The following is a 15,600-nucleotide window of genomic DNA, read 5'->3' as shown; positions in this document are numbered from 1 at the left end:
AGTTCACTGGGATATACTGTATGCTTTATTCAGAGTTCACTGGGATATACTGTATGCTTTATTCAGAGTTCACTGGGATATATTGTATACTTTGTTCAGAGTTCACTGGGGTATATTGTGTGCTTTATGGTACTTTAAACCTCAAGTTCAAAGATATATTGTAAGTATAACATTATTCAAATTCATAGTTGATGTACATAACCAAGAAGTGGATACATCACTAGGATTGAAAATTTAAAAATCTGTTAGTGAATTAGTGAGAACAGGCTGCAGTAATGAGTCAAACATATCACGATAGTTTCTGTCTTGGAACTTGTCCTGATAACACAGGCCTGTAATCATAGCTCCTCAGGAGGCTGAGGAAGGAGGATCACAGGTTCTACGGCTTTCCTGGGCTACAGAATGAGTTCAAAGTTACCCTGGGCTACTTAAAGAGACTGTCTAAAAATAACTAGCACAAAAAAGGGGTACTTTTTGGGGTAGCTCAGTAGGAGAACACTTGCCTAGCATATGCGAAGCCCTGAGTTCAATCCCAATACATTAAAAAAAAAAAAAAACACAACAAACAACTTTGTGGCTTTACAATGGTTTCTCCCCATCCTCAGTTTTGTCTTAAATTTCTTTATGTACTTGTTTGTTTGTTTAGCGTGTGGGTGCACATGGCTCACATGTGGAGGTCATAGGACATCTCTTGGTTCTCTTCTTCCACCATGTAGCTCCCAGAATCATCCAGCTTGATGTCAAGCACTTTTACCCAGTGAGTTAACTGGCTGACTCCCAGTTATCTCTTGATAGACAGGTGAGTAAATTGCTAGAATGGCTCTAGGGGACATAGGCTGCAGAAAGTTTTACCTCATAATACATGTACGCTCGGGCAAGTATGTAGCACCCATCTTGGCATGCACTGGTGATCTCAGGCCCCGAAATGGCAGCCTCACTACCTTGTATACCCTACTGATTAGAACTCAATAAGGTGATCCCATCTAGCTGTAGAGATAGCTGGGAAGCATGGTCGAGCTTCCTCTATTCAGGAAGAAGAGAGAATGGATTTCAGTGAGTAATTAACACTGTCATAATTTGTATTCAATCACCCGAGAAAAACTCCATCCTAACACACTGAGTTCTTGGTTGTAAAGAACATTTTGTATTATCAGTAAGCAGGATCATTAGTGTCACTTCTCTGGAAAGAAGTTATTGCCACTGACAAATTCATGCAGAAGTTATGCCACTGTGGTGTCTTGAAAGAAATGTCCCCCATAGGCTCAGGTATTTGAATATGTGGTCTCCAGCTGGTGAGGCTGGTGAGGAGCCTTAGAGCATGGAGCCTCGCTAAGGAAGCTTGTCACTGGGGGCAGGCTTTGAGAATTTATAGCCTCATGTAACGTCTGTTCCTGGCTGTCTGCTTCCTGTGGCAGTTGAGATGTGATGCCTTAGCCTCCTGCTTTGGCCCATCTGCAATCAGACCTCCCCTGCCCGTCTCCTGCTGTTATGGACTCTGCCTCTGGAACAGTAAGCTGGAATAAACTTTTTTTTTGTTTTTTTTGTGTGTGTGTGTGTGTGTGTGTGTGTTTTTTTTTTTTTTCTCCCGAGACAGGGTTTCTCTGTGTAGTCCTGGCTGTCCTGGAACTCACTCTGTAGACCAGGCTGGCCTTGAACTCAGAAATCCGCCTGCCTCTGCCTCCCAAGTGCTGAGATTAAAGGCGTGCGCCACCCCCCCCACCCCCCCCACCCCCCGCTGGAATAAATTTTATCTGCAAGTCGGTTTGGTCATGGTGTTTCATTATAGCAACCAAAAATAACTAACACACTGGGCAGTAGTGGTGCAAAACCAAAAAACCAACCCCCCAAAAAACCAAAATAACAACAATAAAACCCTAACACAACCACACTATAACAAATACAAAAATATTGAATTCCTACAACACCTTTTTAACCTTAAAAAAATTAATTTCGGCTCTGTGTGTGTGTGTTTTCTAGCTGAAATACAAAGTAATATAACTGATCCAAAATGGTGTATGAAGGGGTATAGTTCAGCCTTGATAGTGATTTTCTTATCAATTGTAGGGCCAGGCAGGTTCTCTACCACTGAGCTATAGCCCTCGATTCCCGAGCTCCCCCTGAAGCCACAGCAAACTTTGAATTTTTTATCCTCTTAGCCTCCCAGGCAGCTGAGAGCATCGGCCTGGAGCACCAGTTCCAGCTAGTATCCATACATTTCTACAAGCGCAAGCTCAATTAGCTTTTTGTCCACAGGAATACCAGTCTTATTGATGTGTCTGTGGGTTTTCCATTCATTTTGCCATTAATATTTTCTGGTTTTCCCCTTTTGGTCTTTAGGGTGTCTGGGTGGTGGAGCCCAGGGAACCACTTGCCTACTTCCAGAGATCTTCACTGCAATGTTCATATCCCTCAGCTTCAGTCTGCACCTAAGTCTGAACCCTGCTTACAGCAGCAGACTGAAACTGTGCCGCCCAATAGCCACAGGTCTCTGTAGTCAGACATGAAATGCAATAGGTTGATTATTCTTGTCTTTAGATTGTCTTTTAGATTACTCTTTAGGAGTATGTTTTAATTGAAGACTATCAGGTTGCTGCTGGTGACTAATCCCAGCACTTGGGAGGCAGAGATATATGGATCTCTGTGAGTTAGAGGCCAGTCTAACTCACAAGTTAGACTGTTAGACAAGTTAGAGGCAAGTTCTAGAACTGCCAGGGCTTAACATAGAGAAACCCTGTTTTGAAAAACCAAAACAAACAATAACAAAAAAAGATCAACTATCTGGACTGGACTAGAGATGGTTTCTTGCAAAGTCGTAAGGTTCTTGTTGGCTCTACCTTCATAAAAACTCACTGCCAATACTATGATACGCTGTTTATTCTAAGGAAGGAAAGAGGGGCTCCAAAGAACATTAAGATTTCAGATGTTAACGCTACTTCAGGTCAATGAAAAACATAGAATGAGGTCCCTTTTCCGGTACATGCAGCAAACAGGAGAAACAGGGTTACGTGAGATACATGGATGTTAACCTTCCACACAGGCTGGGGAGGTGGAGGCAAGAAGATGATCTGAACCTCAAGGTCATGTCAGCTCCTCAGGGAGTGAACAAGGCTGGCCTGTTTTGCATGACCCTCCTGACCTTTACTCTGGAGACAGGGCATTCCTTTTTTGTTTTGTTTCCTTAAGCCATTATGAAAGTGCCTGGACAGCATACCCACGTGCTGGGCCCGCATCTTGTCCCACACATTTCCCAGTCATGCGTGCTCTTCTGCTTTCGATACGGCAGTGCTGCGCCACGCTGATCTAGACACAAAGATTCCATCTGGCCGAGTGAAATGTATTTGTCACCCTTGCTAAATTTACCTTTAAGTAAGTACAAGTGACATGATCCTCAAGCACAAGAGGCATGTAAGCTGCATTCGGATCAATTAGCTACTCTAGCAGGGACTAGGTGTCCTTCTGCTGGGTGAGAGTCCTCAAAGTCCTCATAGGGTCATCTCATCCAGTCATATGCAAATGATTTCATCGGGTCAGTGAGATCAGTGAGATCAGATCGTTTAGTGGGCAGGATTGCCACCAGGTTTGATGACCTGAGTTCTATCCCCAGAAGCCACACAGTAGAGGGAGAGAACTCACTCTTATGGGCTGCCTTCTGACAAGCACACATTTTAAAAGACAAAACAAAACAAAACAAACAAACAAAACAAAAAACCCTTTATATTCGAGTTACAATCATCTAGAGTGTCCAGGCAAGGTTTAAAGCACTTAACTCTTCTGGGACAGCCCAACATTTCAAATGAAAATATAGTACAAGTTTATTAATTTCTCCAAGTGCATCGAGCAGACTTCTAACTGCAGTGTACACCTCTGACGAGGGGCAGATACACCACGGAAGCTAATGAAGAGCACTTGCAAATAAAAATGTGCTAAAAGCTCTTATAAAGTTATATTTGGATCCCCATATTAATATATTTCATTATTGAGACAAGATCTGGAACTCACTATGTATACCGGGCCAGCCTCAAACTCAGAAGTCTGCCTCTGCAGTGTTGGGATTTAAAGGTGTACACCACACCTGTCTCTTACTGTATTTTAACAATTTTTTTTTCTAAAGAGGTGAGCTTCAACTCCATATTGCTTAAAAATAAATTAATAACTCAAAATTAGTTGATGTTACTATATTCTTTTTGGTTTCTCATGACAGTATTTATCTGTGTAATAGCCCTGGATGTGCTGGAACTTACTTTGTAGACCAGACTGGCCTGAGAGATCCTCCTATCTCCCAAGTGAGATTAAAGGCCAATTTTTCTATATTCTTTATCTGAATTGCCTTTACATTGTTAATTGGCTTCATATTCCATTGTCTTTTTTCATATTTATTTTACACATATGAATAGATACTCTGTGTCTAGGAATTAGATGGTTGTGAGTTACCGTGTGGGTGCTGGGGACAGAACCCAGTCCTTTATAAGAGTAATAAATGCTCTTAACCACTTGGTTATCTCTCCAGCCCCTCCATTGTCTTTTTGCCATTATTTTCTGGAATGTTTCATGTAGCCCAGGCTAGCCTCAAACTCACTAGGGAACAAAGGATGACCCTGAACTTCTGACCCTCTTGCTCATACCTTCCAAGTACTGGGATTGTCGGTATGCATCCCTTTGCTCACTTTCTTTCTAGGATTCATTCATATAGGTGTTTTGTCTGCATGTATGTATGTGCACCACATGTGCCTGGTACCCACAGAAATGAGGACAGCGTATCAAATCCCCTGTAACTGGAGTTACAGATGGTTGTGAGCCAGCATGTAGGTGCTGGCAACTTAACTCAGGTTCTATAGGCAAGAACAGCAGTTGCTCTAAGCTGTTGAGCCATGTCTCCTGTCTTTTTTTTTTTTTAATAGCCATATTTTATTTTTGAAATTTTATATGTATGGGTGTTTTACATGGATGTTTGTGTACCACTTGTCCCTGATGCCCTTGGAGGCACCAGATGCCCTGGAACTGGAGCTCTAGACAGTTGTAACTGCCATGCCGGGAACTGAACCCAAGCCCCTGGAAGAGCAGCCAGAGGTCTTAATTGCTGAGCCGTTTCTCCAGCCCTACTTAACTTTTAATATAGGGTCTTAGGTAGCCCAGTCTGCTTCTACTTCCATGCTGGACATAGGCATAGGCTATCATGCCTGGCTTATTGATACAGTGTTATCAATAGCCCAGGTTGCCTCAAACCCATTGTTATTACAGGCAGGAGTCACCAGGTTATTTTTTTTTATTGACCTGTAATGACTATTTTTGGTTAATACTTTTTCTCCATGACCAACTCATTAACAAGATAACTATTCAATCATTAAAGCATTAAAATAAAACAAAAAACAAAACTCACCCAGGCTAGCCAGATGGCTCCATGGGTAAAGGTGCCAAGTTTGATGACCTGATTTCAATCTCTGGGCCCCACAAGGTAGGAGGGCTGACTCCTGAAAGTTGTTCTTTGGTCTTCAGACATGTGAAGTAGCCCAGGCCCCCAGCAACATACAAAAATAAATGTAATGTACACTTTGAAAAATTCCAATGCTTCATTAAGCAATAGAAAACTACTGAGTAACTTTAGATTTTGGGCTTCAACATTCCTTTGCTATTCAAATCAAAAGGCAGACATCCTCACATTGTTACCATGGGTTTCAAAAGAATAATCTCCATTTCTAAAAGCTATTTATATGTAAGGACAGAAGCGCACACAGGCAAGCTGGAGCCTTTCCATGTCATTGTCTTTGGGATCCAGGCAGCCCAGCTCTAGTGTAAGCGGAAGAGGGTTATGGCTAGGTTCCAGTCTAGATGCTTCAAGCTGAAGAAAAGTTAAACTGTCTCTACATTAGCTTGAGTAATAAAAACCAAAGGGTCGCCATCTTCAGAGACTCAACAAAGGACCCCCCCCACCCCCTCCAGCTAAAACAGCAACAGTATGGGTCCATGCCGGATACGGTTGAGATGGCTGAGCAGTTAGGGGCACTTGTTGCTCTTGCAGGGGACAAGGGTACCTGTCCCAGCACCTATATGCCCATTCACAATCCTGGCACTCCTGCTCCAGAGGGACCCAACATTCTCGTCTAGCCTCCTTAGCAACTGTACTTATGTGCACACACACACAATACACATTAAAAACAAACAAACAAACAAACAAACAAACACAAAACTTCAAGACACACTGAGGCTAAGGACACCCATTGATTGCTCTTATCTTTGAGAGAGAACAGGCTGTTCATTAGTTTGGAATGGTTCTTGGTAGCCCTTGAAGATGACCTTCTTACTTGAAACCCACCCTTTTCAGTGGTGGTTCAAAACTTCATTTGCATCTCATTAATTCCCAGAAGGAATCAAACCTTGCTGCAGACTGCCTATTCCTAAAGCATGTTGTAGGTTCTGTCTGTAATGAGGAACTGCACCAGTTTCAGGTCCATATAAAAATTCTTCTAAGAGAGGCTGGGCTTCTCTTACTCCTTTCCTAAAATACAAACTGGGAGCAGTACCTACTACTAAAATACACAATAAAACCATAATTTAATAACCCTGTAAATTATAAAATTATTAAATTATATCTCCAAGTCTTTTTTGTTTGTTTGTTTTGGAGACAGGGTTTCTCTGTGTATCTCTGGCTGTCCTGGAACTCACTCTGTAGAGCAGGCTGGCCTCGAACTCAGAAATCCACCTGCCTCTGCCTCCCAAGTGTTGGGATTAAAGGCGTGCGCCACCACCACCCGGCTATATCTAAGTCTTATAGTGCAAATGGCTGAGATGTCTTCCTGTTTGCTAATAAAACCACCCAAGTCCTATTAAAACTTTCTTAGATAACTACAAGAGGAATTTTCTTCCTTCAACATATACTAGCAATTGGGCAATACTCAAAGTGCTTTTATAGCTCAGCTTCTATACTGACTGACATCCATCCATTGAAAGCCATCTTTCAGTTTTGTGACACTAAATGCAAAAGCTGTTATTCAAAATTTGTAAAAGGAAGATGCTCTAAAAACAGTTATATCTAATAACATCAGTGATTAGGTCATTGTTTTTTTTTTCCCTAATTAGTCTCTAGTACTCTGGTTCTCTTCGTATGAAACTTCTGCCTCTTCATAATTTTGTTTCTGTCTATTCTTTGTTAAGGGGAGATGTGTGTTGGGATCCCAAGTAATTTTCTTCTCTGTCACTTGAGCTTCTATTTAGCAGAGGTAGTACAATGGACACCTCCTTGCTTCAGTGGATTTGAGAATTATTCCTTGGAAAGGACTTTCTCACAACATTGCTGATAGCCGGGACCTCAACTATGCTTCAGTGTGTAAGAAACTAACGAGCATTTACCATCCAAAAAGAACATAAACTTCAAGACCCTATAGATTTTGTACACTACACCCTCTTAAAACATTTGTGATGAAAAGCTATTATTGCTTTAAAAACGTTATCGTATCCAGAAACATGAACTGACACACTTACATAGCCTTTGTAAAAATTAATGAAAACTTAAGGATAAGAAAAGTTAAATGAACAACTTAAAGAAATTACATATTTACCCAGATGACATGTTTTTATTTTGTACTTCCAGCTACTTAGAATAAACATTTATCAGATTTTAAATCCATTTATTGTTTGATATAAAAGAACTAACTGAATAAAATGCTTAGTTCTAATGTATCCAAAAAGATAGAATTACTTTGGGGGTGTTTGCGGAAGAGTCTGAAGAGAAAAAGACACTATGATATAGTTGTGTGGATGAAATTAAACATGTATCCCGTGATCTGTCCACTGCCACAGACATCCACATAGTACATAAGTGCCAGGGCTGCCCATAAGAAGCTGGTAACCCAGTGGGAACCAGGGCTGTAAAGGTTTCTTAAAAAAAACATAACGTGGTTAAACAAAAACAAAACCCAAAGCAACTAGAAGGCCTGGAGTATGCCCCAGTTAGCGATTCTTTGGCAACTCAGATCCAACCAAATGACTCTGGTGGGCGATTAGAATGAAATGTGCAACGCGCTCTCTCAAAAAACCAAACAACCAAAACAAAAAACAAAAAAACCCAAAACAAAACAAAACAAAAAACCCTATAAAGCCCGTCAATTGTGCGGCTCTGAGAATCCGCAGTTCCCAGCACCTTCCTTTTCCATTTTTAATATTTTATAAAGTTCTGCATCTGCGGCCTTTCCATTTATTAATTGCCCTACACAAGATCCCCCCCGGTCGGTGGCTCTCGGGAAATTGCTTCTTTTAAAGGCAGGACATCAGAATGCCAAGCCTCTGGGGTCGAGATCGCGACCTCGCTCCTCCGGAGGTGGGAGCGTCACGCACTTAGACTTGATTATTTAATTGCGGGGATGCTCGAAGTAGACCCAGTCTGAGGGGCTGTGCTAAGGCGGGCACTCCGGGGTGTGTGTGTGGTGGGATTTGTCCTTCGTGCGCCTCAAGAATGCGCGCCCTCCTTGGGCCTCCCTTGTGCCCGCGCGCCCCAGGCCTCGTCCGCCCGCCCAGCACCCAGAGGATGCCCCCGCAAGGACCCCGCCCCTCCCGTGTCCACGCACCTGCGGCCCCGCCCCCGGCCACGAACCTTCAAGTCCACGCACCTGCCCTGCCTTCCCTCCCGCCCCCCGCGCGCAACCACCAAGGTGCAGCCTCGCTCCTCTTCGGCGGCCTGGGTATCTAAAGGGGTCCGTCTCCGGCACCACAGCCAAATGGCTGAGTCTCCCTGGCCCGCTGCGCAGGCTGCCCATTGGACCCTGCCCCCCGCCGCCACCACCCCCATTGGCTGGCGTCCGAAGTCTCGCCGCTCGATTGGCTCCTGGTGCCGCCGCTCCACGCAGGAGCCGCAGGTCCCGCCTCTACGGCGATCAGGTTAGTGTGCGCCGCGGGTGCTGGGGGCTCGAGAACCGAGCGGAGCTGGTTGAGCCTTCAAAGTCCTAAAACGCGCGGCCGTGGGTTCGGGGTTTATTGATTGAATTCCGCTGGCGCAGGATCCTCTGCAGAAAGAGAGAGCGCGAGAGATGGAGATGGACAAACGGATTTATTTAGAGCTGCGGAACAGGACGCCCTCTGATGTGAGCATTTGCCAAAAATATCTCTGTCGGTCCATTCTCCTACTTTGTGTTATGTGTGCGTGTGTGTTTTGAGGGGAAGGCACTTTTTCAGGGACGGGGGGCTCCGGGGAGGTGTGGGGGTTTGGGGTCTGACTGCAAATGAATTGCAAGGTTGGATGGCGGAGGGGGGGTTGCAATGCCATCGGAGCATGTTTCGTCCGCCGTCGCTGCTGCCCTTGGTGTGTGACTGACTACCTGTGCGTGTGCTCCCGCGTGTGCGGGTACGGGTGCGAGGGTGTGCGTGCGAGTGTGCACCCAGCGGGGGGGCCGGCGGGGCGCACGCGTTCGGGTCGGAGGGAAGGCGGCGATCTCACCCTCGTCCGAGCTCTCAGCTCCCACGACTCGCATCTGGATGGAAAAGATGATCGAGGGGAGGAGAAGATGGGCTGCCTCCTGGATTAAACAACAAAAAGGGGGTGTTATATTTTAGAAGCGTAACCCCCTTTCCGCCCCCTCCCGCACCTGCCCCCTCCCTTTGCCGTCTCTTTCGCTCGCTCGCACACAATAAGTTTTGGGGCTTCGCGAGTCCGGTATAGTTTCTGATCAATGTAGCCCGAGGCCCCCGGGGAGAGCGCGTGGGGACCCTACTGCTGCGGAGTTGGGAGATGGCTCGAGTTTAAAGCGCGTCTTCGTTTCTCTGCGGGGATGAGGCGAGAGGTGGGGAGCCATATTTGTAACTTTGTCGTTCGTGAACGCGCCCTTTCTCTCCCTCCCTCCCTTTCTCTCTGCCTGCCTTCCTTCTCCTTTCTCTCTCACTCTTTCCACCCCACCTTTGGGCCAGATGCTGTCTTTTCTCCCTTCTTCCTCGCGGAAAGGGGGGGGGTACCTTAGAGAAAGGGGGAGGGATTGTAGAGTGTGCAAATACTCAGATAATCCTCGCGCCTCCCCAACCACGAGCGTCACTAATGTAAGTTGCCCGCAGGCTGCGTCCCGTTCTGGCCCCCGGCTCCCTCCCCAGATGCCAGCCTTGGCACCCTGACGCCTCATCGGCAGCAGACACTCCACCTTCCTGGTCCCGCTTCTCCTGGGGTGGACTCCCTGGCAGCCATTCGGCGCTTGGTTAATAAATGGGCACGAGAAACTTTATCAGAACCCGAGCTGCCCAGAGCTAGTGCCACTATGGGGACCGACCCAGGCTACATTCTTGCGGGCACGGTTGGCACGCAGCTCTGGGATGGGCAGTTCGTCTGGCCGTAGCCGTTATGGATTGGGCAGTGGCGGGGAGTGTGGCAGGAGGAAACTTACACCGGTGGGAACAGGGAGGCTTAGGCGTGAGCCCACTGCAAGGGGAAGTGACTCGAAAGCTACTGTTTATTTTTGTCTCCCTCTCGCTTTCACACACTCGTGTCGTCTGCAAGTTGACCCACTCGAGAGACCCTAGGGTCTAGGATGGAAAACCCTTAGCCAACTTCCCCTCTAGGCCCGGTCGTGGAGGAGCAGGGGCTCGCGGGCGGGAAGATCTCGGATCTAGCCTGAGGGTCTGAGGCTCGGGCGAGTTGGGGGGCTCGCGCAGCACGTTGTTCTGACCTGTCGCCCCTCCAGCCACTTGGCCCCTCGAATCCTGACAAAGGCAGGCCTAGTTTCCTCTTTTCTCCCAATTCCTCCTTCTAAACCTGAGTAAGACTTTTTTGAAAACAAGCTTTCTGCCGTCCGCCCATCCTCACGCAGCTGTGTCCTGGAGACGTGCTACGGCCTTATGGCGCGCAGGGCGGGAGGAAGGAGCACCCCTAGCAGAAGGACTTGCCGCGGGGCTGCCTGGTTCAGCCGGTGGCGTCCCGACCCAGCCAGGGTGCCGGATCCCGGGGGTGGAGGGGACTGGGTGTGGTGCTGGGGGAGGGGGCCGAACGCGACTTCCCGCGTACTTTTCCGGGAAGACCCCGGTGTACGTAGTTGGGGGGCTTCAGGGTCGCGGCGAGTAGGTGCGCAGCAGCGCCGTACCCGACCGAGCGGTCCACAGTCCTGGCTGACCCGGAGCGAAACGGAAAGCGGGTCGAACCGGCTCTTTAAACTTCCCCGAGTGTGTGCGCTGGGGGAGGGGCGGGCGCTCTGGGCTGGGCGCGATTTCTCACGCTTCGCCCCCTCGCCGTGAGTCTGCTGCCCACTCGCCGGCCTCCGGGCTTATGGCGGGGTGGGGCGCGCGGGTGGCGGGGGAGGGGGCACTTGCTGCGCATGGGGGAGGGGAGGGCAGCAAGCTCTCGAAAGAGGGACAAAAGGGGTGGGGGAGGAGGAACTGGCTTTTTGTTGTTGTTTTGCTCGGGTTTTTGTTGTTTTCAAATAAACGCTTTTGGAAAACTGTCGTTCCGGGGAACCTCCCTCCTGAGTCCCCTTCCACGCACCCACCTTCTGCAACCTTTCTCCCAAGTCGCATCTTGGGGACTGGTGGCCGCGACGCCGCCGTACTAAGACGAGCAGCCATGTTTCCCGGGGCGCCGGAGGCCCACCCCTCCCCCACGGCGGCCGTGGACCGGGCTCCGCGGGGACCGTGGCGCCCAGCGGTGGGGGCCCGGGCGCGCACAGGCACAGCCGAAGCTCGGCGGCGCGGTCCTGGGGATCCGGTCTAGAGAGGGCGCGGCGGGCCGGGGACCCTCGACCTCCTAGGATCTGTGGGCCCGTCTGCTCTCGCCATTTGCACTGCTAGGCCATTGGGAGACCTAGCCCCAGGGTGCCCTGGCATTCGCGAGGTGCAGGGGCGGCAATCCCCGGCTGTGTGCGGGTGGCTCGTCAGTCGGGCGCCGAGCTGCCATTTTGTCACCGTGGCTGTTGTCGCGCTTGGGGGTGGTGAGACGCTTGCGCCATCGCCCCGACGGCCGCCCTCTAGCGAGGTGGCTGCTTGGGGAGCTGGCCCCTGGGACACCCCCACCCCATATTCACATTCGGCCTTATAGGGGCTCCCACCCAGGGTCCAAGGATCCCGAAACTGTCGTAGCCCCCGAAAAGGTGACGGTCTACCTTATCAAGCGCCGCCTCCCCCGCCCCAACTCCCTGCCCCCCCCCCCGTTCGGTTTTCCGCCGCGGCTCCTGCTGCGCTCGGCACGTAGTGAAAGGTGGCCTTGAAGGCGAAACGATCGCGCTGGTGTTTGCGCCTTCAGCGGAAATGATAGGGTGGTGTATGGGGGTTGGGGTGAAACTAGAGGGCGGGAGGGGCTCAGGCCTCTCTAGTCTGGTGGCCCTTACTAAAGCCGAGGGCGTCAGCCTTCTACCCGGGAGGGACGAGTTGTCGGGATGCGCTGGGGAAACGCCCTCTGGGGCTGGGCTCTTTCTAGAAAGGTTGGTCTAGTTTCAGGTGGGTGTCGCAGCACCCTGCGGGTGTGGGGAGCTCTCTCTTTATCCAATCCCCGACCCCGCGCCTTTTTTTTTTTCCCCCACGTTTTTGTTTTGGCGGGGAAGGTAGGTAACTACATAGTAAACGCTACCCCAAACCGAAAGAGAAATAGGATTTTCCTTCCTTTAAAAAAAAAAAAAAAGTAAACTGTCTTTTTATGTTGCCTTCAGACTGAGGCAGTTTGTTAGCAATGCTGGCCCCGATGTGGGACTCAAAGCGTGTGATAGGCACCTCGCATGCGTAGGCTGGTGTCTGCACTAAGAGACTAACTTCCATGGAAGTGTCGGGCAAAGGCTGCCGTCGGAGCCAGCGTCTACTTTGACCTCTGGAATGCATTGCATTTTTTCTTCCAGGTTGACTTACTGCCTAATTGGGTTCAAGCGAGTGGCCAGGCAGTAGCCAGGCGGTTTGCTCCAATTTATGCAAGCCAAGCAGGGATTGGGGGCAGAGAGCTGAGCGTGGCCTTGGTGTGGGGTGATCAGTTGAATCTTGTGACTGGCAGCTGCTGAGGCTTGTTTTGGATCTTACGGTTCCGTGGTGAGGCTTGGTTCTGAAGCCACACAGACCTGAGCTTGAGTTCACCGGCTACAAGGAGGTAGGATTCTGCCAACCTGTGATCTGGGACAGATTACCTTAGTTTACCTCCAAAGTTTTGTACATGTGTCCTGTAAGACGGGACAATTCTGTTTTATCAATAAGTGACTATTGGCTTGAGTTGGCCCCTAGGTGCTTGGTATAGTCGCTGGTACTGGGGAGTGGCGAGGAATACTTAGGGCCTCTTGGAGGTTTAAAATAACAACACCAACAATAATAGCAGATGCTCACATGGCTCCTTACTGTGTCTGGCATGTTGCTAAGTGGATTACAGACATCAGTTAAATTATCCTCACAAGGGCACTAAGTTAAGTACTGTTGTTATTCTTACCCTAAATGCAAGGAAATTGAGTCAGCGCTCCAGATCACCACTGGTCAGAACTGGTCAGTGCAGAACTGGGATTCTAACTCAGTTATACTCGGCCTCTGTACTGCCTTTAAGCACTGTATTTTTGTAAAGCACCACGGAGAAGGGCTTTTTCTCCTCCAGCCTTGGAGTGAGCCACTTATTAACAAGAGGGTGGGTTTGTTCATATTGAGGACACAGAAACAAAGCATAGCTTCCTGTTGAAGCTTTAGGTGGAATAGACGAGCAGGGTGGGTAGGCATTTTAAGGAGGAGCCTTACCCTGGTTTTGCATATTAAATACACACTTGAGATGTATTTGGCCTCTTAGATTACACTTCAGGTAATGAGAAGACAAGCAGGAGCCATTCTTAGCGAGTAGTTATTTGGGATCTTATATAATGCATTTACTGTTTTTATTAGTCTTTTCTGTAGAAAGAAAAAAAAATCTCTGGATAGAATACACGGGTCCTTAGTGTTGAGATGTAGCTAATAGCAATGCCAGTAACACTGTCTGAAGCAGCTCACCTAACTCTGCTTGCAGTTCCTTAAACATAGCGAACCTCTCAGTTCTGTGGACGGATCACTTAGGACTCACCCTCCCAAGGCAGTCAGTCTGTGGACAGGAGAGAATTCAGGTTGTGTAGTTCTGTAATTGACCAAGGCCCAAACATGACCTATATTACCAGATCATCAGGGGAACCGGTAAAATGCAAATTCCCGGGCTCCACCCCCTGGGTGTGGGTTTTGTACCGGGTCACCAAACTGCAACTAAGTGGTTCATTTTATGCTTCTGAGTTGAAAACAACTTAGTGCTTACACAAACAAGAGATTTGTGAATCTGGAAGTGAACCTTTGAGTCCTCCTCACTCATCACGTTAACAAAGTTGTAGTAACAAAAAAATTGTACTTAATTCGAACTTGATCAATAAAAGAATTAGAGGGAGATGTGTATCCTTTTGTTATAAAAGCACCCGTGTTGTGTTCTAAATTTTGCTTCTTGAAGTTTACTACCTGGAAAGTTAGTTCTCTTTGTTTAGCAGGCAGGGGAGGCCCCTGGGGTCCTCTGCTTTGTTCTTTTAGGAGTGTGACAAGTCCTACATTTGATGGTGCACTGTGAATTTTCCAAGATCTTCTCTATACGCATTTAAACTACTTTGATCCTCATAGAGATGGGCCCCAGTTCACCAGCCTCTATAAGAAGTTGCTCTCATTCCAGGCTCCCTATGGAGCAGCCCTCTCTGTCTCAGAGATAGAGAGGAGGAACTTTAAGTCACCAAATTCCAGGCTTTGAGGCCTACTGAAGGCAAAGCTGTTGTGTACCCAGTGCCTGACAGGCCTGACATCAGGGTCAGGACATAGCACCGAAAACACTAGGTCACCCTGGCAGCTCCGTCTCGGGCCTGCTGCTCTTCCACAGTGCATGTTTCCTGGGGAGACAACCCTCAGCAAGGCAGAAATGGCTTTTGAGTTCAAAACCTTTGTCGAATTGCAGCTTCTTAATGCCTGAGCTACTAAGCAGAAGTGGATGGAGTGTGACGTTCCAGACTGCAGAATCAGACCCTGTCCCCTCCCTGGCCTGGGGCCACGCTATCGGCCTCTCAAGGTGACTTACTTGGGACTTCTGCAGTTAGCCATCTTTCTTCCTTGCAGCACAGTGGGAAAGAGGTCTGACTCAGTGCTAACTCACCACACTGAAGAGCCAGGAGCTGTTCACACCAGCTGTCTGCTCACCCCTCTTCCTTCTCTGTGTCGCCCAGAGCTTGTTGCCGAGGGGCCACAGTGGGGGTCTGATGGAATGAACTTGGTCCAGCATTCTGGCCTGAATTCTGACCTGGAAGAAGAGGAAGCTCATTGCTATGGTGTCTAGAAGGGCGTTTCCCTTGGAGACATCCCCTTTTGGGCAGTGCCTCCTGGGACCTACTCTCCACCGGTACCCAGCACCTGCTTTCCACAGACAAGTAGAAAAACACGAACCTGAACTGACTTGAGTCTTATATTACACTGGCATATAATTATACAGCAAATACTGAGTTGAAGGGGGGGGGGCTCCTGACTGGAACGGGGGTAGTCATTCAAAAACGTTTCATTTAATAGAATTGGTTGAAGCCAGATGAGCAAACGACCCATGGCCTTCATCATGTCTATTTCCAGACACAAACAGCCTCCTTGTATAGGACCAGTTGTCTGGGTGATGCAGGTATCTTTGTGCATCACACCCTGCTCTCT

At 48.3% G+C, this 15,600-nt stretch overlaps 1 protein-coding gene and 1 pseudogene across 6 annotated transcripts in view; one reads left to right on the top strand and one right to left on the bottom strand.

The window, feature by feature from the left end:
• Positions 1-8,860: 8,860 nt before the first annotated feature.
• Anp32a (acidic nuclear phosphoprotein 32 family member A) overlaps positions 8,861-15,600 on the top strand; it is a 37,821-nt gene continuing 31,081 nt past the window's right edge. Inside the window, exon 1 of one of the 5 annotated variants that reach the window (XM_076925332.1) lies at positions 8,861-9,071. In XM_076925332.1, the coding sequence (XP_076781447.1) occupies positions 9,018-9,071 (54 nt within the window). In that variant the 5' untranslated portion in view covers positions 8,861-9,017. Of the gene's footprint in view, positions 9,072-9,462; positions 9,768-9,876; positions 10,018-12,317; positions 12,378-15,600 lie in introns of those variants that run through there. The other 4 variants (XM_076925335.1, XM_076925334.1, XM_076925330.1 and 1 more) reach the window with 4 other exon arrangements.
• LOC143439252 (uncharacterized) lies at positions 9,019-12,013 on the bottom strand (annotated as a pseudogene). The gene is made up of 2 exons (XR_013107573.1): positions 11,451-12,013; positions 9,019-9,503 (listed from the first exon to the last, which is right to left on the bottom strand). The product of XR_013107573.1 is annotated as an uncharacterized LOC143439252 (transcript).

The sequence above is a fragment of the Arvicanthis niloticus genome, chromosome 26, assembly GCF_011762505.2.
Source record: "Arvicanthis niloticus isolate mArvNil1 chromosome 26, mArvNil1.pat.X, whole genome shotgun sequence".
Taxonomy (NCBI): Eukaryota; Metazoa; Chordata; class Mammalia; order Rodentia; family Muridae; genus Arvicanthis; species Arvicanthis niloticus.
This window is presented reverse-complemented; position numbering and strand designations above follow the sequence as displayed.